Below are 25,319 nucleotides of genomic sequence, written 5' to 3' on the forward strand. Positions count from 1 at the left end.
CCTGTACTTTTTTCGACTACTAGTATATCTCCGCGACTCGACCTCTGCTTGGAGAGTATCTGTATGTACCTTGTGCGTTTCAGACACATGCCATCGTTTACCAGCCGCCTGGAGAGCGCCTAGCCCAACAGGTGCATTATGGGGAAATCATCGTGCAGACAGGTGAGACATCTTAAGGTACCCTCTCGCTGCCCTTGCGTCAAGCTTGCGTCACTGTGGGGTTAGAGAGATACTCAACGAATTTCAGAGAACAAAGAACGCATTTTCTTACTGTTTGTGTATTTTGTCGTCTTCTAAGTCATACTTTTATGTATTACGTAATATCTAAATTATAAAAAAATCGGAGAAAACCACAAAACAGTGACACAGTGAACGAACCTTGCAGTGACGCAAGCTTGACGCAAGTGCAGCGAGATCTTACTCACAAAACAAGACCTTTTAATTTTTTTCTTCAGTCACAATAATTTCAAGTAGTTTGTAGCTGTGTATGTTATGTTGTATCGTTTTTTTTTTGCTAGGTACGATTTTGCAGCATAATTGCACTAGTAGTCGTAGATCATTGAATTTGATTTTCATTTGTTATCAAGCATGATCCTGTGATTTCTGGAGAAAACACAATAACACACTAAAGTTGAGCGCAGAATGCATTGAGACTCTTCACCTTTAACACATACATGTTCCTCATCATCAGTTTTCATACTTCCGTTTTCCTAAGTAGTAAGGTATATATATATATACATATATATGTAGTACATATATAATACATATAACGTTACATCAGTTCTCTTTGTTATCTCTTGTAGCGCCTGGTGGCCAGCCCTATGCAGGACAGCAGCGAGCCCAACCCGGTCCGTACCCCACACTGGCGGTGCCCCCACCCCCTGTATCAGAACCTCCACCTTATAACATGACTGATGATCAGAAGATTTGAATGATGCATTTTTGCTGTTTGTACATGTGCATATTTGCTGTGTTTTAAATTTCATACTCAGTGACATTTACCGTCCATTCCAATCGTCCCATAGCCTTTTAATCAGCCGTAGGATGATTAATTAGCCGTAGCGGCAGCACAACATGTTATGCTGTATCAATAGGCATGTTAGTTCCCTGGCGGCGCCTATCTCCTCTCCGGGGCAAGTGACATTTACCGTTATTCTAGACCAACTTGCAGATTTGTGACGGGATTTTTTGTGGAGAACCTTTTTGATGTTTCTGTACCCTTTTGGAAATGGAAATGTTTTACTGTGTGCGTGAACTATGTTTGACTGTACATATATGGACCCGCGTATATGACCTTAGGGAGTGTCTCCAGATATGAATTCTGAAAAATCATAGATTTAGCCAACATTTCTTGGCAAATCGTATGCAAAAGGTTATTGAAATGGTAAATCAAAACTATTTTGGATACCCTGGGAGTGTGAGATCTGACTAATGGAAAGGTTCTTGTTTTTAAGAATCGTTCATGTGAATCAGAGCACCACAGATGGACATGAAGAGTTGTTATAATTTCAGTGGTTGATTTTCGTCCATCCAGAGATACAGGCACTAAAATGTGTGACATGAGTGTGGCTTTTTCTGTAGCTAAAATTAGTAAAAGCTTAATTACTCAAGAACATAACGCTTCGCATTTTTGTTAATTTTCAGTGCAGACTGCCCTGGTAAGCTGCTAAAATGATGGTGTAACACTTAACGCATATAAGATGACAGTAATTGATAAGAGTAATTGACTAGTTTTATGGTATCTTTTAAGTTTTATGGTATCGCGTTACATCAAATGTGGTGATTTGCCTGAAATTAAAAGTTCATGTGTCAACATGTGTTTTAACCGTGGGTTTTTTATAGACTTAAAATCTATAAAAATCTATACATTCCACGTTTGGTTGAGATATTTGAATAGAACTTATTGATTAGATTTAATGTTTTCATTGAAAACTTATGGCTTATCCTGTGAGGAATACAACTTTTTGCAGTGCGTGTTTGTAGGCACTTTGTAAAGTACATGTACCATTATGTAGCACACCTGGCGGATATGGCAGGAACAACAGAGATGATTAGATAACGTAGCTTATGTACTACATATTCTATTTTCCGTGTATAGTTGCAAGATTATTCTAAAGACTTGTGATTGCAAACTTCATGGATTTTATGGCTTTTCGAGAACCCTTATTCATTTACATATCTAATTAATAGACATAGATGATTATGAGCTGACAAACTATTATTAAACACACCCGTATCATAATATGGGGCAATGGGGAGTCAAATGCCTTGGATGGAAATGCGTGTGACATAATTTCCAGGTCCTACAGTCAGCCACTGTAGCCTGAGTACCATCCTCCGTGGTTAGCAAGCGAAAGTAGTGAGCCAGCGGTCACTACGGAGGATGGTACTCAGGCTACAGCCACTGTACATTTTCACGTACGTATCCGTCCTTGGAATATTATAATAACATTACCTTTCCACTGTTACCTAATGTTGTGTCACACAGTACATTTGCACGTGCCTATTCCGTCCTTCGAATATTAATATACACTGTTACCTAATGCTATGTTACACACGGATGAACAACCCCACCCATTGTTGGCTGTGTCGACTACTAGTATTTATAGTTGTTGATGAAAAATACCGTATCTGACAACCAAAACAATTCAAACTGAACCGTATAATATCATAAGACTTAAATTCCCATCGTCCGAAGTACCTTCCTAATTGTCTAAGATGTAAACAACCACAGTACAAAAGCTGACGGGTCCAGTTTCAGTCCTGATGCCCTGTAGGTCATCTAAGCGTAACAACTGGAAATACTGTATAAGGGGAAAATGTTTTATTTACGCGTTGACCTCTTTACTACAAACTTGCAACCACTGTGAACATTATCAATTTGACAGCAAAACCCTGCATGGTAGTTTTACCCGTAAACTTAAACCACCGAGGATCCCTCATATTCTCCCTACCGCAAAATTAATTCACTGCGAACATTTTCCGTTTTACAGTACTGTAACCTTTGACATACCTGTTCGACTAGTCCTGACGGAACTCGCCATTGGCTGCCATATGTAGGATCATGTATACTAAACCAACAGCTTAGGTCAAGTGGCATCTTCTTACACAGGTAGGTGACGACATTGCCGTTTCGGTAGCCATAAAATTAGGTTTATTTGCTGTAAACAGATATGATATACCGGTTAGAAGAACGTTTATGACTTAGAAACCCTAACGTTATACACTTGAGGAAATGGTTCTTGTCGCAGGTAGCCGAAAACAGGACGTTTGAAACAGGTGCGTCAGAAAGGGCCCCGAAGCAAATGCTTCCCTCCCAATAAACAAGAAACGTTTGTGATGCATATTTGTGTATACATCTATAGCCATGTACGTTATCAACAGATCATTGGCCTTTAATAGCTATATGATAACACAAATGAGTCAACCACTGCTAGAAGACGACAAATATGTTGCGCAATTACCTACTATGAAGTCGCAATTTATATCTCAGTTTATTTTAAAACATGACGACTTTGTGGTCATCAAAACCGTGTTCCCCTTAGTCTATGTTCCTGGTTCCGTTTTACAGAAGTTACAGGCTACGTCAACTGCATTTCGCAATGGCTTAGCGTGACGTCTTTGGCTACATTTGGGGGTTCTGACATTTGGGGTTTTGGGGGGTTCTTTCGGTGGAAAATTACAGTAAACGAAAAGCCTGCTAGGTCGTTTGTGATTATCAGACTGTATCGTAAGTTAGACGAGGAAGCGTGTGGAGTCAGGTGGGTGGTGGGTTGTCCTCTTGGATTTTTAGCCGAATTTTGTAAATTTCTATGACATGTGGGGCAACAATTATGATATCAATATGACATTTTGAAACTATGCTACCTGATGTATTGTGTTATTGTTCTCACATACTATTATTAGACCTTTTCCTCCCTATGTCTTGTTGTGTCAGCTCAACCACAACATGTGTATGGTTGCCCGAAACTTACAAAATGTCAGTAAGTCTTGACAGGCCAGACTATCGTGACTGAAGTACTAGTGTTATGCAGTAAATGAGACAACAAGGTAATCCTTGAAATTACGTATGGATGCCAACATGAAGTAGCGCATAAATTATTCAATATGAGCCATTCTTCAATCGCATGCAATATGGATATGGAGTGCAATATGGATATGGAGTCCGCTTGATCTTTGTCAAATACGCCTTATATTGAATTCCGTAATACCAAATATGCTGTAGTACAATCATTTGTGTTGAAAACTTTTCAGATATTTACATGTACTTGGTATCAGTGAATTCATACAAAACATGCCTATTGTTGTTGTATTCTGGATTTTGTTTACCTAGATGAATAGACCATTCATGTTGTTTTATATATATAGAGAGATGTCCTGAATGGCCATGATGTCGTATTTTATGTTGCAGTGAGATCTAGATGTGGGACACCGGTTAAGAAGTCGTAACCATGAAATTCTTTATTACCCTGTCTGTTAACAATTAAAATAGGTTGACATTTGAAATTGATACTATGCTGAAGGGTTGGGAGTTCGAATCCGGACTTGTTGCTCACCCAAAATGCACGCTATTGGAAAGGAGCATAATCCGTCTTCCATTGTTCATCGTGCTTCTCGAAAAGAGCTAGGGTAATTTTCCCTGTCTCTAATTGACTTCATGCACACTTCACGTCCGCAGACTTCCTGCAGTTAAAGATTTTGCTGGTCCTCCATAAAAGGTTTATTCTAATGAGACCCAGACAGTATTTCTAATCTCCTGCTTTTCTTCGAGGTCGGCAGGTTATTGCTTGCGCCCACGACCCGATCATATTTTCCAAGCTTTCTCAATATACCATATTGTGCACCATGGAGACCTTGACGTCATACATGTAGTACGGGCCAGTAATCATATCGCGGGTACACTCTCCCAGGTTTACGGATCGCTCTCTGCAGGAGAAGTGGACCGATGGTAGTCTCTGCCAGACTCCCGCCTGGCCGAATAGAAATAGGGGACTTCGGCCAAGTTAGGAATAAAAGCTTAGTAGGAGTTGATTAATTGGCCTAGGAGTGAACTGACCGGCCGGCGGTGAGGAAATAAGTCCTCTGGTCGGCCGACTCCCCTAGCGTACTATTGACTCTATTTGTCCAATTTCTAGTATTAGACTACCGATCCACTGAGCCTGGTAGAGGCTAGACCGATGGTGAAGAAGACGGAGCTGTACCAGCCCGTGGGCTGGCTGTTGACCGTGCTGGGGCTGGTGACAGTCGGTCTGGGGGCGGGAGGAGACCGAGTAGGTCTGACTACAGCCACCGTCTGTGTGTGTACCGGACTGGGGGTAAGTGTGCCGACATTTCAACCCAGGATTCAGGGGTTAAAAATCCGTACTTCCTACACCTGTGCATGTTCTTGCCACCAAGTACAATAAGGACATGCTGACTAGATAGCTTTTAACAACGCTTGCAGCTAGATGTACAAACGTCAGGCGTGACAGGTGGCTCAGTCTGATATAACCAACTGCTGCCATGCTTCGTGCAGGCGAAGCTGGTATGTCACGCCGGAGGACGGTTACTACTATATGAGCCATACAGGGACAGATAAATGATAACTTGATTACTAGCACTCCACAATACATATTGTACAAACGTATATGGCAACGTGTACAACGGAGGAAACTAATCTACTTCACAAAAGACTATATAGTGTAGGATGGAATCATATACATGTACTTCGTATTTTTTGTGGAACTTCTAATGTCCAGGTACTTTTACGGTACCGCCTTACATTCGCAACCAAGGGATTATGGTATTTCTATATATACTAGTACCTTAATTTGCTCTGTTGCTAGTATTGAAGATCACAGATAATGCATAACGCATGGTATTTGAAACATTCAAATCAAAAGTCATATTTCGCTTCTATTCCAATTAACAAACCCTTCCATCAGCAGGATTTCGGAATAAAATCTTTCAGATCAAACTTTTATTTTCCTGTAATCACAAATACAGGTCGCTGTCGCTGGTATTGTTGGTATCATCTGTGGTCGGAAGTCTGAAGAAGGCCAGCTGGTGAGTACATTTCCATATACCAGCCTCCCCTAGCTATAGTCATCAGCCTCGGTGGTCCCGAATAGCCATGATGCCGTATATTTGTGTCAGGTCTAGAGACTTGACGATCGACGAGCTTTGACCGTATATGTTGATCACTGACAACTCTAAAATTTGCGCGATGATCTAAAGGTGTGTATATGATTTGATGATTGCTGCAGACCTGTATAGAAATGGGTCGCTTTGTCTTTCTCGACAGAATGTTTGGACCGTGGGTCTGACCTTGTCTGCGACGCTCCTGTCGGTCACGGCCTTGGTGCTGAACCTACAGCCACTGGTGTGTGCCGACCCTCCGGACTGGACGGGCGACGTTACAGGCTACCATCAGGGGTACGACGGAGCCATACGCGATGTCGCCCATGAAGCCAAGTACCAACACGGTCTGTCCACCTGTTACCGTACTTGTACCGTACAATATGCGTTTGACAGACCATGTCGTGTACCGTTTGTGATAAATTTCGATTATTCTATGGATGGTGGTTAGACATCCTGATAATGAGATACTCCATGCAAAAACTACACAAGCAACTGGGTACGTTTTGTAAACGGTCAGACGTTTCAGGCAGCATTCACTGTCTTTCGTCAGTGACTGAACACAATCTGAAGTCAAACAGGAATTGAACCCAAAGTATGAACTGATATGTGAAAACAGTTGTAAGAGGGATCGATTGAAGACGAAATTTTGGTTGTTGATTCTTTTATGACAGGAGAACCCAATCCTTCAGCGCCCAAGTACGGCCTTGCCTGTGAACATCAGACCCTGACTGCAACCTGCCCAGCTGGCCAGGTCATCCGCATCGTGTCGGCCCTGTACGGCAGAACCCAGCCCGAAGCCGTCTGTGGCGGTGCAGTGTACACCACCCAGTGCCGCAGTACAACCAGTCTGACGGTGGTACAGGATCGCTGTAACGGCCAGCAATCGTGCTCGGTTACAGCAAGCAACAGCGAGTTCGGAGATCCATGCGTTGGCACATTCAAGTACCTGGAGATCGAATACGAATGTACTTTTACCGAAAGTGAGTACTAGTCACCATTTCTTCTCAATGGTGCAACATGAGTTCATTCTTTTTAGGATTTAGTAAATGATACAAATGTACTTGTCTTTCGTAGCCACAAACGGTGTGTACATTTCATACAGTACGATTTACGTGGCTGTAATTAATCGTTTAAGGTACCTTCGCTCTTAAAATATTCAGTCTTTTGTATTCCAAACCAAGTCAGATGCTGAAGCTAAACGGGACTCTTAAAATGGGAAGCAAACTTTGCATCCCAAGGGTCGATCCGTGGTTTCTCTTTCATTGATAGATTATCCTGCTTCCAACGATATTTCTTTATCAGATGAATATAAAATGGGCATTCAGTTGTAATATTGTCACTGACATTGTTCGGTTCTATTTTCAGGTCTTCGCGGCCCTAACCTGGCCCAAGGGAGACCAACACAGCAATCAAGCGTGGCGCACGACGGCGTGCCTGCTCGGGCGGTGGACGGCGTCTTGGACGGCGTGTACAGCGGGGATTCCTGTACCCACACCCAGCTAACCGACAACCCGTGGTGGCGGGTGGACCTGGGCAGCTCACGCAGCATCGGCGATGTCGTCATCTTCAACCGACAGGACTGCTGCTCGGAAAGGCTGAATCCCTTCCAGGTTCACGTGGGAATTTCTCCTGATGACGTGGGCTCCAACCCGACCTGTGGCGGGGACCACACGGTGCCGGCGGGACAGGCAGCCGTCACCGTGGACTGCCGTGGTCACACGGGCCGGTATGTGGGGATCATGCTACCGACCAGGCAGTACCTCACTCTTTGTGAAGTCCAGGTGTATGAAGGTATGGATGTTAATTTGATTGCCCAAAGATATCTGAAGAACCTACAATGTGAAGAATGTCAATAAATGTCCATTGCACTTTGTTTCTCGCCTTTTGGTGATCAACATTTCATAGGATAAAATCAAATTTTGTATCAGTTCTAGTCGCTGACGGCCCACTGCTGACGGCCTATATATTTTTGTGGGTACAATCAGATCTGAGCAATCACTTTAAAACCCATATTCTAGCAATCCTTGCTTGATTTTCATGGAATTTTTCGGTCTCAACATATCGCCAGACATTAATGTTGCGGATGCCCTTCCTCAGATGTACAGGTAGAGCGCCTGGGGTGCTGGGCGGACACCGCTGACAGGGCCATCCCTACGGTGGAGGGATCGGACCCGAGGCTGGACGGACCTTACCAGTCACGCCAGCGGGCCTTCCAGAAGTGCAAGGCTGTGGCGCAGAGTCAGAACTTCAGTATCTTCGCCCTTCAGGTGTGTCTGAAGGAGCTCAAGTGCGCTGATTTTATTGGAATAATCATAATTCTACGTTTACATACGCCAAAAAGCGGTTACTCAAGCAACTGAATATGATTTTGGAAACGGTCAGACGTTTCAGATAGCATCCACTGTCTTTCACCAGTGACACTGAAGAGATCTGCAAGAGATTGGTTTTCAGTGTCTTCAGCTCTTTTGTATTCATAGTTAGGGTATAAAAACAGTTTCTTCCAGATCTCTTCAGTGTCACTTACAAAATCATATCCAGTTGCTTGAGAAACTTATTACCTGGATGTCTAAATTTCATCGACGAAAGTTTACACGATTCTTTACTTACCCCATGATCCATGTGTTCCCTTTGTCTGTATCCTCGTGTTTTAAATTCAGTACTCAACGTGATGCTTTTATTCCCGTGTAGAATGGAGGTTGGTGTGCGTCCTCTGCAGGGGCTGGGGGCACCTACAGGATGTATGGGCCTTCGGGAGACTGTCGAGCTGACGGCAGAGGCGGTCCTTGGGCAAACGAGGTCTACAAGATAATTCGACGTGAGTTCTACTTTATATGTATATGCCTCAAGAATCAAAGTGTTTGATTTGAATTGGACGGCCATGTAACTGATTTCATTGAACCATACCTGAAGTTATGTACAGGCTTTTCATTTGACGTCATCTGCGCTATGTTGGATTACAGCGTACGTCAGTAAACCACGCGAAGATGCTACTGCTTAATTCAATTACACGCCAACATGGTCGTCGGAGGATTCAAATTATGATTAGTATGACGTCCTATTCTATCCCCTCTGATCGCATCCAATCCGGTTTAATACTCCGCTCTTTCAGACGACTTTTAAAGCCTAGTAGGCAACCTCGCCGACCAACTTCCAACCACAGATAACCTTGCTCACGACTAACTTCCAATTATGGCCTGGAGAAGGACGGTAGGCCATGGTAGGCTATGTGTACGTGTGAAAGGGGCTGCAGGCCGTAGCCAAGCTTCTACATGTGTTTGAAAACCGACCGCGTGTTTCTTGTATGTAGGTGGAAGCTTGCAGAACGAGCTGGTGTGTGAGCACCAGACGGTGTCCCTGCAGTGTCCTGACGGGCAGCAGATCCGCGTGGTGAGCGCCTCTTACGGCCGGACCGACGAGACCGTGTGCGGCGGGCCCGTCCACACCACCCGCTGTAGTAGCAGAACCAGTCTAACGGTGATGAAGAAAGTGTGCGACAACCGACAGTCGTGTGTCGTTTCTGCGGAAAACAGCGTGTTCGGAGATCCGTGCGTCGGGACATTCAAGTATCTGGAAGTAGCGTATGCGTGCAACCCAGCACCAGGTATTAAATAGCACAGATGTACTCGTGTGATGTTGAACCATGCAATTCATAGACTAACTGTAGTTAAACCTGGCATCGATTAGAAAAAAATTGTATAGTGATGTTCATGTTTACCTCCTTGAAAACGGAAGCATCCTCAGCTTCCGATTGCTTGAACGTTTGTTTGTCTTGGTGTGCGTGCAAGTTTGTTCCCGTTGGCCCTGGTTGAAGATGTATGTAGTAAGATGTAAGGCGGAAGTGGTGTAAGTTAATTGGAGACTTTCAGGATGAGAAGATTGGTCCGGGTCCAATGTTGTGCAGTAGGCCTGGCCTGGCTCCAAAGTCCCACAGCAAAATGGCACAAACGGAATTAGCGATAAAATCACAATAAATGCTGAAACAAGACATTTACAAAAACTGTATTTCACGGAGGTATGAGACCTTTGATTTCTGGTTGTGATTGTGTTTTCCCCAGAGCCCCCACCGCCCGTCACACCGCGCTACCTTGGCTGCTATGAGGACCATCCTGAGAGGGTTTTCCCCTCAGACCGCATGGATTCTGATGGCATGACTTCAGACTTGTGCATCCGACACTGTCGGGAATACGGACATCAATATGCGGGTACGTTAGGGATTATCACACACTTGTTATATTTCTATGTACAGTTTTAACAACATCAAATCCATTTCTGCGAATAACACGCCCGGTGTCTTCTTGGCCATCTTTTCCCTTTTCTTGTAACGTATTTCTACACTGAACGCAGTAGCTATTCTTAACAGAATCCACCACGAAAAGATATAAACTAAAAGTACCTCCTTTGTTTAGCCACCCAGTACGCCCATGAGTGCTGGTGCGGCTCCCAGGGCGATTTTGTCGGGATTGGAGTGCGCCGGCCGGACTCGGAATGCGATCTCCCATGTCCAGGACGTTCCATGTCAGACGAGATGTGCGGAGGGACCTGGAGAATGTCCGTCTACAGGACCGGCCGCGCAGAAGGTAGGATAGTAACTCTTCCCCTGTCCCTGGTGCTGAAAACACCTTCCCTGACCTTAAAACACTTTCCCTGTCCTTAAAAACACTTTCTCTTTCCATTAAAACACATTTCCTGTCCCTCAAGACACCTTCCCTGTCCCCTGGTGCTGAAAACACTTTCCTTGTCCCTGAAAACAGTTTTCCCTGCCATTAAAACACTTTTCCTGTCCCCTAAAGACACTACCCCTGTCCCCTGGTGCTGAAAACACGTTCCCTGACCCTTAAAACACTTTCCCTGTCACTGGTGCTGAAAACACTTTCCCTGACCATTCAAACACTTTTCCTGTCCCTCAAAACACTTTTTTTGTCCCTCAAAACACTTTCCCTGTCCATGAAAACACTTTCCCTGTCCTTGGTACTGAAAATCTTTCCCCGACCCTTTTAACACTTTCCCTGTCCCTTAAAACACTTTCCTTGCCTGTGAAAACACTTTCCCTGGTTCTGAAGTCACTTTCCCTGTCCCTGGTATTGCAAATACTTTCCCTGTCCCTGTACTTATAGATTCGGGTGTGGTGACCACGAGACCTATGTCATACACCAGGCCATTTGTGAGCAACTACAATTTCACAGTGTCATACCTTTACCATTCGATATATTAAGAATTGTTTAGTGTTAGAAAATGTGCCTTTTGCCACATCTCTATCTGCTAGCCCCGTCACACCCGTTGCCGATTGAGACTACCCATAGTCAGCTACAGCGGCTCGGTTGTTGGACTGACACTATCGACCGCGCCGTACCCACCCTGGAGGGCTCCGACCCCCGCCTGGACGGACGGTACGAATCACGCACTGACGCCGTCAGGAAGTGTCGCGATGCCGCCGCTAGACGGGGATACACCGTGTTTGCCATTCAGGTGGGTCTTCATGTACATTTTGTACATGTATTAACTGTAAAGCTGCAGGGGGCATAAGTTGGACGGACGCCTCCGTTGAAACAAGTGCTTTTAAAAAAGCTGGCATTTTGCCAATGTTTGCGTGTGTGAACGTTTTTTTCTAGTTATTAGAATGTCATATAAATAGAACAGAGTAACTAAACCTGATATTGGCGCATGGAGAGATTCACATATGTGCCTGAATCTAGATCTAGACGCCACCTGTTAAAATTTGCGTGAACTGCAGCAAATTTCACTACACTGCCTGTTTTTGAGTGAGCTCTGTTGCGGGGCATTTTTAATTTTTTTTTTTTTAATTTTTATTTCTATTCGGCAAAAAAACGAAGCGGCGAATCCGTTAACCAAAGAAATAAATTGGTGTGGCCAAATGGATGTAAAAATTAGTATTTTAATGGATGTAAAAAAGAAGAAAAAAAATCTACCTCCCCGGATTCGAACCGAGTGCATTGGTTTAGAATGCGTAAACTTTAACCACTGCGCCAGTGCGAACATGTTGGAAAAATGCCTGTTTTAACAGGTTTAGAAATGTTTGGCATGGATTGAACAGGTCCGTTCATCTCAACATCACTCCATCACAACGGCGACTATTCTGGCCTCAGAGCATTTTGCCGCTAAGGCGGCAAAATGCAAAAAACTGTTCTTCGTTTTCTAACGTGTGACTAAAGAATGGGTCCAACAGTAGTCCTTTTGCGCTAGAGTTTGGACATCCGTACTCAATTTTTGTTTCACATAATAATAATAATTGTGCATTGCTATCTGTCGTTCTTAGAAATAATTATACTGTGTATCTTTTACAGAATGGGGGATGGTGTGCTGCGTCGGCCAACGCACTGCAAACCTACCATAGGTACGGCCGGTCGGACGCTTGCCGGGCCGATGGTGAGGGAGGCCCCTGGGCAAACGAAGTCTACAAGATTGTAACAGGTAAGTTTGTTTTTCAAATGGTTTGAGATTTTACGTGTTTTGTACAAGTTATCTGTTAAAGACAATACATCACTTTTGACAATATATCATAATGTCATCATGGAGAAATTAAACTTCGCCGACTCAAGAAATTCGGACTCGCCGGAATTTCAGACCTCTTCAGTTACCTGACCCAACTGCTCTGGATGGGAGACTTAAAGCACGTGTAACGTCAGCAATGGGTCAAACGTTGTTGGAAGTCAATACCCCCCCATCTCAGTAAGATAAAGAGAACATTACAATCCGTGTCCGTGTGTCATCTAGCGACCAATAACACCAATAGCTTTAAAAAGCTGCTGTCATTTCTTATATTTAACAAAACGCCTCTTTCCGTCACACCAATTGCAACCTTGTCCTTCAGGCCCTCAACTGCAGCCAGGCTTGGTGTGCGAACACTCCACCATGTCCATACAGTGTCCTGCTCACAAGGTCATCCGTATCCAGTCGGCCATGTACGGCCGCGCGCCCGGCGGGTCAGTCTGCGGTACTGTCTACACCGGAGCGCCGTGCAGGAGCCCCACCAGCCTCCCGGTCCTGCAGGAGCGGTGTGACGGCAGGGAGGCCTGCTCGGTACAGGCCGAAAATGGCGTCTTTGGCGATCCGTGTGTCGGAACGTTCAAGTATCTGGCAGTGGAAAATGAGTGCGTCGGCGTTTCAGGTTAGTACGACATTTTCTATTCCAAACGTTTAACAAAGGTGGCCCCAAATTCGCCATCTCTTTCTCTAAATCATGATGTTTTGAAGGTGAATTGAACCAAGAGATATCGTTCTTAACTATCTTCTGTAAGTTTTATATGCATGTAACGTTATGAAACGCCATCTGTCTACTGGGTCTTGTCCAACCAAATGTATTGCACCGGCTTCCATGTCTCAAATGGTTTCATTGGTACCTATGTAAAGGCGTTAATTCGTTTCAACTATAAATACACTCCGTGCCATTGTAAATGGTACAAGTCTAGTGGATACTACCCGAAACGTCTGACTGTTCCCAAAATCATATCCAATTGCCTGAGCCACTGGCCCACTGCTATTGAACATGACTAAATCTATACATACTGGTTAGGGAAGAAAACTATTATATGCATGTTGGAATGTTCAAATTACGAACATGACTGACCTGCCGTCTACATGTCCAGGCTACAAGGGCTGTTACGAGGACACGGAGTCCCGCAGGTTTCCGGCGGACTTCATGTCGTCTGAAGAGATGACGTCAGAGATGTGTGTACGTCACTGCAAGGGTAACGGTCATGCTTACGCTGGTGAGTCATCATGTCATATATCATATCTTCGGATTCATATCTTAAACATCAAGACAAACTTCTCTCTGACACGATCACAAAACGTTGAACTTGCGCCATGACTTGTTACCACTGTAAAGACCCAGTCACATCACCGTACGATCGTTAAAACCTGTAAGGGCATTCTTCTTGGAAAAGTCGTATGTGTCCTACAAAATCCAGCTGTCAGAAAGCACTGTGTTAGGTCCCTGTCGACGATTGTTTCTGTCAGGACCTGCTTGAAAATTCTACGGCATCAAAGTCGTATGACAAGATATCGTTGTCATGCGGTATAAACGTATCACATGTGACCGTTTTCTCCAGCTACTCAGTACTCCCGTGAGTGCTGGTGCGGATCGGAACATCACTTCGACGGTCTCGGCAGCCGCCGCCCGGAGACGGAATGCGACAAGCCGTGCCCGGGTAATGCGGACCAGTGGTGCGGGGGGACGTGGAGGATGTCCGTGTACAGTGTTCAGGATCGCAACGGTAAGAATCGAGCTCAACATAGGCTTTAGCTTATTTTGGACATCTTTAAGGCCAGGGTACTGACTTACTTTTAGACAGTTTTGTTGGCCTTTCTATTATGTAAAGTTTAATGTCTTCATGATAAAGGCAACTCTTTTTTGGCCGGACCTTTTTTTTTATTCGCAGGCTCGCATCAGTTTTGGGGTTCCCAGAGGATGTCATCCATATAATCAAATCAACATGGCCTTACGCAAAATTTGCGTAAGACAATATTAGAAAGACACTGACGAAACACCTTAAAAGATGTCCAAAACAAGCTGAAGCCTACCCTCTGCTTGAAGAGTAATGATCCAGTAAATCTTATCAGATGATGTCTATGTAAATGACATCTACCTTGCTACAGTTGTCGGGTATATGTAGTTTCTATCTTTTAAATTTATGAATATCTACAGGAGTCTCTTTATTTGACGGAAGGACAAAACAAATCTTTATGTTCTAACAGTTTGTGAGGCTCCCAGCACAGACACCCAGTACCGGTACCGCTGGGACCTGCCCCGATTGACAGAAGACCGCTTCACGTTTGATGTTCAGGCCAACAATGACGTCCATGTGGGTTTGTCATCGCAGAGCCAGGACCTGGACGACATGTATGAAATTGTCATTGGTGGCTGGTCCAACACACAGTCTGTCATACGGAGGAGCAAGCAGGGCAACAACCTTGTGACGGTCTCGACATCCGGTCAGTTCTGATACTTTGTAGTAACATTGTTCTTATTTCACCCGTGAGAACAGCGTTCTTGTTTTTGGTCTGTTTGTTTATTTGTCGTGGTGTGTGTGCAAGTTTCTTTCCACTGGCAGGGGTCCAAGTTTTTTCCAGGGCTGAGTTGTAAATTGAGACTGTCAGGATGCAAAGATTGAGCTGGCCTGCATCTAAATTTCTTTTGCAGACTGGCAGGAGGCACACGGCCAAAAGTGAGGAACCCAGGGATGGCATGTGTCAAAGAGTGGAGCAGAATGAGTCAAATGGACATGGTTGTTATATTTTGTAATTACTTGACTCTACTATGAATGTTCCCACCATTAACTACTAAGAATTGGTGTTCAGCACCAAGGACAGGTGTGTATACCTGTGTGTGTGTGTGTAAACACCCAAAATATTGCATTCATGTATGGGATCTCTAATTTCTTGTCTTATTTCTGTCTTTGTCCACAGGCATTATCTCCCCAACAGAGTACAGAAAGTTCTGGATCACCTGGTCTTCAGACGGAACCATTGCTGTTGGGAAGGGTGGCGACACTCAGCCGTTCATGCAGTGGACAGACCCCGACCCTCTGCCCATCGCCTATGCCGGATACACCACTGGGTGGGGGAGTACTGGACGATGGAAGTTCTGCCACACTGCTCAGCTTGCAGGTATGTTTGAACACTTAAGATTAACAAGGTGACTGAGAGATGATTCTGATGTAATTGGTTGGCACATACTTGTGTGATTGTGGGAATATGGGGTAAAGGTTTCATTTACCCATTTTAAGGTGGTCATATTATTCCTGTTCAGTTATTAGCTGTGGTAGTGGTACAATTGTTTTAGCCTGGTGCCATCTCAAAAAGTTTACCAGGACATTTTGTGACAGAGTGAGCATGCAAGCCCCAGTAAACTAAATAGTTTGACACTTCATGTCCTTTCAACACACTGCATACTATAAAAGGTATTACTCATCTACATGTTGTACCTTGAGAAGGTCTTATTTTGAAGATTTGTAAAAATCCACTGATAGCCCTTATAACATGTTATAGTCTTATTATGAAAGGCAGATCTGTTGTATTTCCAATACACAGAGACTGGGATGCAATCTGCTGTGGAAGCCCCTCGGCAGAGGTCCAGCTGTACACCTTGCAGACACATCGTTTTCTACGTCAAGATCTCCACCTCCATCATGGTCGCCCTGTCTCTCCTGGCGTGCCTTCTGGCATGTTGGGGATATCGACGGAGCAGCAGTAAGGTTAGACTGAATTTACATTTCTACACAGAGTAAGTGTGAAAACTAAGTGCTAACCCTTTCAACCACTGCATCTGAAACATTTTATGCAAAACTTTTGCAGTCGCATCATTTTCTGCCTCTCCCATTATCAAGATATGTTGAATTTGATAGTTTCAAAGGGTGATAAATGATTGTTTCTATTTTTTCAGAAGTCGGGAGTGGTCAACAGAAATCTGGTGAAGCTGCCACCTGATATATTCTCTATATCCACCACCCCACTCCCAGGTAAGTCTTGTGCTGTAGTTCGCTTTTGCTGTTACATTTTCGAGCAAATGTTTGAGAGACGACTAGATTGGGTATCATAAGGACCCAAGTACAGTTGACATGTCAGAGCCATGGCATTACGATGTATTTTTTTACAATCGCAAAATTCAAACTTATCACCTCAGAAACAGTTTCTTTGTTTAGTTTTCTTTTGGTTCTGAGTGTATGTGTGTAGTTATTTGAATATTGTAGAGTGACAGTATGTGAGGGAGAAAGAGGTTAAACTGGAGACTAGCAGGATGAAAAGGTTGCCTTGGCCTGGATCCAAAGTTGGTCCCGTAGGCTGCCAGAAAAATGCACACTATTTACGACAGAATTAGCAGGAAATTCACAATAACAAATAAAGTTTACAAAAAAAAAAGTATGAGGTATGAGATCTTTGATTTCTTATTTTCCATGTCACACACAGGTCCCACCCATGGTATGGCACCTGTGGGTCCGGCCATGCCAGATGATCCACCGCCACCATATTCACAGGACACCCTTCCCCACCAGGCCACCACTGACGCCTAGTCCTGTCCTACGGTGACTTCAAAGGTGGATCAATATTTTGGAGCTGATAGAATCTTCAGAAATTTTTATGTCATTTGTAATGCAAGATTTGTTTATTCGGACATAGTGTGAATAAGATTTTCTTACTCATAAATAAGTAACAGATGCATGAAAAACATAACTTTTCTTTTTTGTATAATGAATTGATATAATGAATATAATGCTATTGGTAAAACTTGTGCTGGTAAAATAAACAGCAAACTCCCTGGCCAACACCCAATGTTGAAAGGTGAACAAAATCTATTGGTAGACAATCAGTAAAAAAACAACAGTTGAATTGATGCAAATAGCTTGAAGTCTTCATGTTTCATAAAACATGAGTGAGATATGGACATGGCGTGGCGCGACTGTCCTAGGACACCTTTTTTGTCCGTGCAAAAACGAAAACGATGCGATGTGGCATGCCACAGTGGGGCACCCGGCATTTTTGTTTTTACACGGACAAGTGTCCTCGGCCACGCCGCGCATCTAAGGATATTTTTAGGACAAGTAATTTTTTGCCTCATGTAAACCGGCCATTAGGTGGAGGTTTGATGGGTGGCCAAAGCATTACGTACATGCATACAGATTTAATCTTACTTTCAAATTACTGTAAGACGTGTGGATTACTTAAAGGTGCAATACAAGCTTCAGTACCACGGAAAGCTGCTTGGCTTTACACTTTTAGTTTAAAACCTCTAATATGTACATGTATGGTATCTAGGTATTTTTTTTTGTCATGTGTTTGTCTTAGACCAAAAGGTTCATTGAGGTTGACCTATATTGGCTCAAAAACATTTTTGGAAAATGCTAGTGAACATGGTATCTTCTGTAATACTGGATAACTCACATATGAAGGAAATAGACCCTTTTTATGAGAAAAGAGTCATGTGAAACCAATGAACATGAGCTATGTTTATATGTGTGGTTTGGAACCATCACTTGAATAGTGCTTGTTGTAATATCTATGTTAGTTGACTCTAAAGTCTTACCTACAAATAGTTGGATTTCAATATTGATACATTTCAATATTGATACATGTACATTGATATATCCCTTGATGTTTGTGAGGCTTTCATACAAATGTATGTTATGACGGTAAACTCTAATACAAAAAAAATATGTATATGCTCTTTTGATTCAAATGCTCTTCTGATTTCGATTACATATAATTCATTATAATAACTTCAGCTATTAAAGGGTTGTCATGAATATATTAGTAATTGGTTCAACTCGCCCTTGGCTTGGGTGCATGATGAAAGAACCCCTATTTGCAGACATAATAGAGGATGAATGAACCTGCCCTCCAGGTTTTCCATTCAACATTAAACTTTGCATCAGGGAAAAGGCTAGAAGAGCAAATGGCATTTTATACCCGAGCTGTGAATTTAGCTGCAATAACTTTGTTAGTTGCTAGAAGTCTCTTCTGATATACTGCTGAGGGACAAATAACCCAAATACATGTACACAAACTACTTATTGTGAGTTTTAACCTGAAAAGCAGGGCTGTCTCCAGGTCCCCTTACTTTGTCCTGGGACAGAAATGTGCTTGTTTAGGATGGAAAAAAGATTCACCCAGTTAATTCAAAAATCTGAGCTTCATGACATGAAAGCGATTGTATTGTTGTAAGGTTTAGGACTCCCAAACAATCAGTATAGGCCAGACAAAAATTCAAATCTTGAAGACAGCCCTGCCGACAAGTCGAATGGTCTTAATTTCTTTTACACAAAAATGTGACTTCTGTTTTTTCTTTCATTTTGTATTTAGTTAATTGTACTGTATGATGGACAAGGATTGTTTGGTGGCATTATGTAAAAGCAGATTTAATGTTCTTCAGGTTACAGTGCATGCACCTAACTTGCTTTTCCTGTTTTCCCAACCACCGCCATTGTCTGTACCCCTTCCCTTTATTAACATTAGAAATACTGGGAGCAGACATGAATGTTTTAGTCACTAATGTTAATACTAAAATGTGTAAACGTTCAACAACCTTCTCTGACAAATGAAGCTAGAAGGACCTGGGGCCTAGATTTACTGGGGCTTGACCCTGATCCTTATCAAATACTGATCTGACTTAATCCTTCTTAATCCCTTAAAGAAGAAATGACTTCCTGACTGACAGGACACAAAGCCCATCAGGTCTGTTGGACAGAGACTCCTGTAGATGGCAAGACAGATAAGATTAAATACTGTGTACAAAACATCCACAATCTTTGATAAACAATCATTAATATGACAACCTGTTTTTGTATGTACTGTTACCTGGACAGCAAAAGACTTTTCTACACTAGAGAGTCTGAAGACCTTTTTCAGATCGATTAGTCAAGGGTTCCCTGTGGTATCATGTAACAGGTAGAAAATACACTTTGGTTGCAAAGAACAATGAAAGATTAAGAATAAGGTGTGCACCAAAAAATGTAGTAACACGTGACATGCACACTCACTCACTCTTCACCCCACAAGCAGAGCCTTCATATCCACTTCATGTTGGGGTTGACATCTTGACTTGACTTTGACTTTATTCAGATCCACTTTTAGCTATTACAACAATGTCAAACATTATGTTGCCAGCTATTCTTTCAGGACGCCACATAAAAAGTTTGGAAACTATCATTTTTATTTCATGTAGATTTCTATCTATTTTATTTCAGTGAATATACAAATACAAAAAAACAGAATAAATGAATGAATATAGGAACTTTATTAAGCGACAATTGTAGCAGGTACAATGTATGGCAATCTGAATATACATGGGAGTTGAACTATATACTATTGCAAATATCTAACAACTAATCTACTAATGTAACAGTATAAACAAGCCTCCTATAAAGTCTTAACAACAAAACCAAGCAAAATGATACATTTAAATGCCTGATGAAATTACTCAAATTTTCACACTTCATTTAGTTGAATTGAAATGTAATAAGAATCCAAAATGTCTGATAATACTTCTCATATATGTATTGCAATGAACTGATTCTCTCAGAGGCAATACCCCATGAATTTCAAGTTAACACAAGACTTTTAAAAACATTAGACATGCAACATTGTGAGCAGATACTATAGCATATTTCACTTACTCAAAAGCCAGTGGTATCCAAAACTATTATATAGCTGCCTGTTGTCTCTGAGTCTCTTTGTCCTCTCACTCACTCCCTCTCCCTGCAAAAAATGGAGCATTCCAAATCAACCCTTTGCAGATCCCAGAGATACTTCTGCCCATATATGTACTATCTCAACAACACCCCACTGCAATCAACACCTAAGTTACAGTAAGATATAACCAGGAAACCCCAGCCCCCAATGCTGTAGCTTCCTTCCTGTGCAGTTTGGGAGTCCTGAAATATGCTTAGATCTACTCTCCAAGCAGAGGTTAGGCTCCGATTGTATTTTTAGGCATTTTTATTGAGCTTTCTATTTTGTACTGTTTTGTTGATGCCCTAACGTTAGGCCGTGAGACATCAACAAAATGGTACAAAATAGAAAGCCAATAAAAACGCCAAGAGAAAACATAAAAAAACAGCAGGAGCCTAACCTCTGCTTGGAGAGTAGGTTATATCTGGTTTGTAGCTGAGTCACACTAACCTTACAACAAGTAGGCGAGGCCTGACAGACTGACTTCCTAGCTGCCAGAGCGGAAGTGACTTATCAGCAGTTGTAGATTGATAGCTACAGAGGTGCAGGCAGTGATAACCCTTACCCCTGACCACTTTGTCAACATGATGGCAGACTGATGGGAGGAAGGCCATGTTGTTCAGAATGGGGTGGGGCTATATTTTAATATTTTAATATTATTATGATTTGCCTCCATGGAAAATTTTAGAATCTGCAGTATTGCCTAACACAATGGGAAATATTCATTTTAGTGGACTGCTATATGAAATATTACTGGTTCACAAAGCCTGTTTTGAATGTGTTGACATCAAAGGGTGTCGCCATCTTGGGATTCTGATGACCTATGGATGCCATCTTGTTTACCATCCCATAGGGCATATCCACAGTTTCAATGCTGCAGTACCAGCATAGATTATCAGTCAGCGCTGCAGTACCCAAACTTTCTAAAAAGTTTACTGCAAAACCTGTTTTGAACCTCACTGAAGGACAACTATTCAATGTCGATGAAACGGTGACACACTTTCCACTGTGTGAGATTTTAGATTATTAATTAGAATCTAACGGACCCGGCGCCCTGCCAGACCCGGCGCCCTGCCAGACCGGTGACCTGTCTGAACCAGCGCCCTGCCGGACCCGGCGCCCTGCCGAACCCGGCGCCCTGCCGGACCCGGTACCCTGCCGGACCCGGTGAGCTGCCGTACCCGGTGCCTTGCCGGACCCGGTGCCCTGCCGTACCCGGTGCCCTGCCGTACCCGGTGCACTGCCGGACCCGGCGCCCTGCCGGACCCGGCGCCCTGCCATACCCGGCGCCCTGCCGGACCCGGCGCCCTGCCGGACCCGGCGAGCTGCCGGACCCGGCGAGCTGCCGGACCTGGTGCCCTGTCGGACCCGGTACCCTGTCGAAACCGGCACCCTGCCGGACCCTGCAAACTGCTGGACCCGGCGAGCTGCCGGATCCGGTGAGCTGACGGACATCAACATAGTGAGCATCCCAAGAAGCCTGCTTCAAGGCTGCCATCTGCTGTCCTCAAAGGGGTTCAACACTCACCAGAGGGGCCAAATAAATTACTTTTTAAGCAGAGTGACCTCTTTCTTTAAGAGGCTAGCTAGATCTGTCCCCACCCAAAAATTGGTTGGTGAGGATAGCTGGAAAAAAAGACAGTATCATAAGAAAAAGGTCAAGATTTTCTACTCTCCAAGCAGAGGTTAGGCTCTGGCTGTTTTTTTAATGTTATTTTAGGCATTTTAATGAGGCTTTCTATTTTGTCCTCTTTTCTTGTTGTCTCGCGGCCTAAAGTTAGGCAACAAGAACACAGACAACAAGAAAATAGTACAGATAGAAAGCCGACAAAAACGTCTAAATAACGTCAAAAAATAGCCAGAGCCTAACTTCTTCCTGGAGAGTAACGATTTTCCCCATCAACTACTGCTTAGAGAGAACAAATGGATATGGCCATCAAGTTTTTTATATACAATGTAGTAATGGGCAACTTGATGGTGGAGAGCCCTTGAAATGTTCTGAATGTACCGACATTTACTATATTCCATTTATGTCTGTTTCCCCCAAACAGGTGTAACATTGTACTTACAGCAACTAACATTTTCCTAGCCTGCCGCTTGCTCATTTAAGGCTCTTTAAGCCTGGAATCTGTGTTTCCTTCCTTCCTTCCTGGCTGAGTTGGCCTCACGCCTGCACATTACCCAGGAGTGAGAGTTATTCTGATCCCAGCCAACTGTGGGACATACCAGGAGAGATGTGCTCCATAACTTACACAGTTGGGCCGGTTTAGGGACGGGCCAGTAACTATTGGGGAGGGGACGGAAGACAACAGACTACCAGGAGAGATGTGCTCCATAACTTACACAGTTGGGCCAGGCTTTAGGGATAGGCCAGTAACTATTGGGGAGGGGACGGAAGACAACAGACTACCAGGAGAGATGTGCTCCATAACTTACACAGTTGGGCCAGGCTTTAGGGACAGGCCAGTAACTACTGGGGAGGGGATCCCGGCCAACGGTGGGACATACCAGGAGAGATGTGCTCCATAACTTTTTACACAGTTGGGCCAGGCTTTAGGGACAGGCCAGTAACTATTGGGGAGGGGATGGATCGGTGAAGACAACAGTCTAGATAGCAAAAAGGCAAGACAATATAGAATGCATGCAGGGCAATATGAATATGAATACATGTTATATGAATAGAAAAAAAAGCACCAATATTTGAACAAAACTTCAGAAACCTCAATGTGATATCAAGAGCTTTTGTAAATTTCTTGTTTTATTTATCTTGTCTTATTTCCTATGCAAAGAAGGCTGTGAAAAGATTTTGCATACATTGATTATGTAAATTTCTCTAAACCCTTATTATACCAGTAACATCAACTCTCATAATGTACAATGTACATCACTTTAATTCACTTTCAACTTATGTATTTTTCTCATGTGGCAGTATTATGCCATCCAGTAGAATTACAAGAGTTGATGACACCATGTTGTGTGTTTTGACCACCCTTGTGATAATTGCTTTCTTTTCTTTTTTTTTACACTCCAATCGATTTTGGGATGTCTACATGTAGTAGAGTGTGCCCAAGGACAGTGTCTCAATGCCTTACAATGCATGAACTCCAAGCAGATGTTGAAAGGCAGAATCCTAATGTTTCTCAAGCTCCCAGCTGTACAGAGCGGCAGACCATTTGAAACTAATTACTAGAAAGCTCCCACCTGGGCCACACCAATTTGATTTGTTGGTTCTCAGATTTTAAAATAATGATAATAAAGCCTGGGGACCTGGTTTGTGCCTTGGTTTGTGCCTTGGTTTGCTCAGCATTATGGGGTGAACTATTTAAATCAAGTTTTCCTCCCTACCCTCTAGCTTTGAGATGCCCTCTTGCAATATTCTCACTTCTAAAATTCCGAGAACCAAGAAATCAATTTGGTGTGACCATAGAATGGCCCTCCACTCTGTATTATCCACTCTGCACAACCAGGAGCTTGAGAAACAATAGGATTTTGCCTTTCTTCATCTGCTTGGAAGTTGTACAATGCATACCCCCTGTGAAGAGATTCTTGAGACAACAGAGAATTAGGTCACCTGAAGAACCCTGCAAACAGTGCTTGGTCACCATTCTATGCTGTACATTTAGGTTGTGTCCAAATAATCTTTTCTCTCCTTTACCCAGGGAGGTTTGATTGACATTAGGTAAAACATTTCCTGATAAGGATCAGCCTGCAAGGGCCTCATTTTCCCCCATGTATAATACACACAGGAAGCAACTTGTCACTCCAACTGCAGCCACCAACCGGTTGCCATGGCAACAGGTCAAAGTTTTGGTGCTAATGCTAAGATTAATGAACCTATTAGGTAATGAGTGGCTGTGGTTGGCTGGCCCACCTATGCGGACCCCAGCAACCAGACTGCCAGGTTGTTACACATGGAAATGAATGGATAATGTAGCTTTGTATCTGGACAGGGTAAGTGAGTACTGGTCCTTGAGAGCCAGTCACTGGTGATACACAGAGAATTAAGACATATGAAATATCGGTAATAGTACTATAACTAGGCTGATGAGGTGTTGACAGGTATCTGCCAGCATCAGCAAACATCCCCTGTGGGGGTCAAAGGCTAGTGTCCTTTTATCCTTCCACAAAAGAAGGGCTTGGAAAGGCAACAACAGCCTCTCCTGTGACCTGTAATGCCAGTTGAGTGGGGGTGGGGTCCAAATTGCATTTTATGCTCTGGTTACACTTGTGACAGTTTGGTTCAAGCACCTTCAAACTGACCATGCCAAAGGAGTCTGACCTGTTTGGCAAAATTAGCTCGGGTTCAGCCCAGGTTCAAATCCTGGGAGCCAGGAGACTGTCTCTACTTCTTACACACTTTAATACTGCTAAATTCTGGTTTGTACAGCCATCTTTCACAAACTACAACTGTATATGATTATGAGAAGAGTGTGTTCTAGTACAAGTTCTACTATGAATTCTGGCTTGCCTGTCTGAAGGTTAGCTTCTTATATGCATAAGAAGCATCTAAAGTTAATTACTAAAGTTAATATGTTGATCATCCCTTGTCATTATGATCTGCCAAACCTGTCTTGAATTCTTCTCCTTTGAAATCAGCCCCTGCAGCTTCAGAAAGACAGCAAGGGAGCCTAAACCCACTTTTTATGAGTCCAAGAGTTAGACTACCTATCATTGAAATACTGACCTGTGTCCAGACAATGACATATTAAAGCTGGAATCCACCTGCAGTACCCTAGAGAGCTGCCAAGGGCCCATAATCTAGTTATTTCTGCATTTGGCCAACATACCAAATACCATGAAAACCTATCCATAATTTCTTGAGTTACATAGAATCTAATATTGCTCTATTCACAAAAAGCCACCAGCCCAGCCCCAAAAACATAACCTTCTTGTCAAAAGTATTTGTTCTTGGGGTGTCATTCTGATGAAGACTTTTGAATAGAAGGTCGAAACTGATAAATTGTTGTGTCTCAGCTGTCATCCTTCTGATGCCTTATCGACTACTTCTTGTCGAA

At 43.3% G+C, this 25,319-nt stretch overlaps 2 protein-coding genes across 3 annotated transcripts in view; both read left to right on the forward strand.

The window, feature by feature from the left end:
* LOC118419141 overlaps positions 1-1,815 on the forward strand; it is a 4,665-nt gene extending 2,850 nt beyond the window's left edge. Inside the window, exons 6-7 of the mRNA XM_035825452.1 lie at positions 84-162; positions 804-1,815. Coding sequence (XP_035681345.1) covers positions 84-162; positions 804-931 — 207 coding nt within the window. The 3' untranslated portion in view covers positions 932-1,815. The remainder of the gene's footprint in view (positions 1-83; positions 163-803) is intronic.
* A 1,178-nt stretch (positions 1,816-2,993) lies between these two features.
* On the forward strand, positions 2,994-19,667 carry LOC118419725. 2 transcript variants are annotated; one of them, XM_035826257.1, is made up of 21 exons: positions 2,994-3,112; positions 5,136-5,315; positions 5,986-6,045; positions 6,284-6,464; positions 6,792-7,100; positions 7,486-7,911; positions 8,218-8,387; positions 8,809-8,935; positions 9,428-9,721; positions 10,176-10,322; positions 10,527-10,697; positions 11,384-11,586; positions 12,423-12,549; positions 12,950-13,246; positions 13,725-13,847; positions 14,190-14,354; positions 14,836-15,072; positions 15,547-15,747; positions 16,171-16,334; positions 16,526-16,598; positions 17,047-19,667. In XM_035826257.1, exons 2-21 carry the CDS (start codon positions 5,178-5,180, stop codon positions 17,148-17,150), a joined length of 3,717 nt encoding a protein of 1,238 aa, XP_035682150.1. In that variant the 5' UTR covers positions 2,994-3,112; positions 5,136-5,177; the 3' UTR covers positions 17,151-19,667. The 2 variants fall into 2 exon arrangements, with proteins under 2 accessions (XP_035682150.1, XP_035682149.1); XM_035826256.1 differs by having other exon boundaries at positions 16,523-16,598; positions 17,047-19,666.
* Positions 19,668-25,319: the final 5,652 nt, after the last annotated feature.

This window comes from Branchiostoma floridae, chromosome 7 (genome assembly GCF_000003815.2).
Source record: "Branchiostoma floridae strain S238N-H82 chromosome 7, Bfl_VNyyK, whole genome shotgun sequence".
Classification (NCBI taxonomy): domain Eukaryota; kingdom Metazoa; phylum Chordata; class Leptocardii; order Amphioxiformes; family Branchiostomatidae; genus Branchiostoma; species Branchiostoma floridae.

What these genes read in the sequence shown, in the direction of transcription:
- LOC118419725 (XM_035826256.1), top strand. Translation starts at nt 5,178, where the DNA reads ATGGTGAAGAAGACGGAGCTGTACCAGCCCGTGGGCTGGCTGTTGACC. An exon ending in ACACCGTGTTTGCCATTCAG is followed by an intron (nt 11,587 to 12,422) that starts GTGGGTCTTCAT and finishes TATCTTTTACAG; the next exon opens with AATGGGGGATGGTGTGCTGC. An exon ending in CCACACTGCTCAGCTTGCAG is followed by an intron (nt 15,748 to 16,170) that starts GTATGTTTGAAC and finishes TCCAATACACAG; the next exon opens with AGACTGGGATGCAATCTGCT.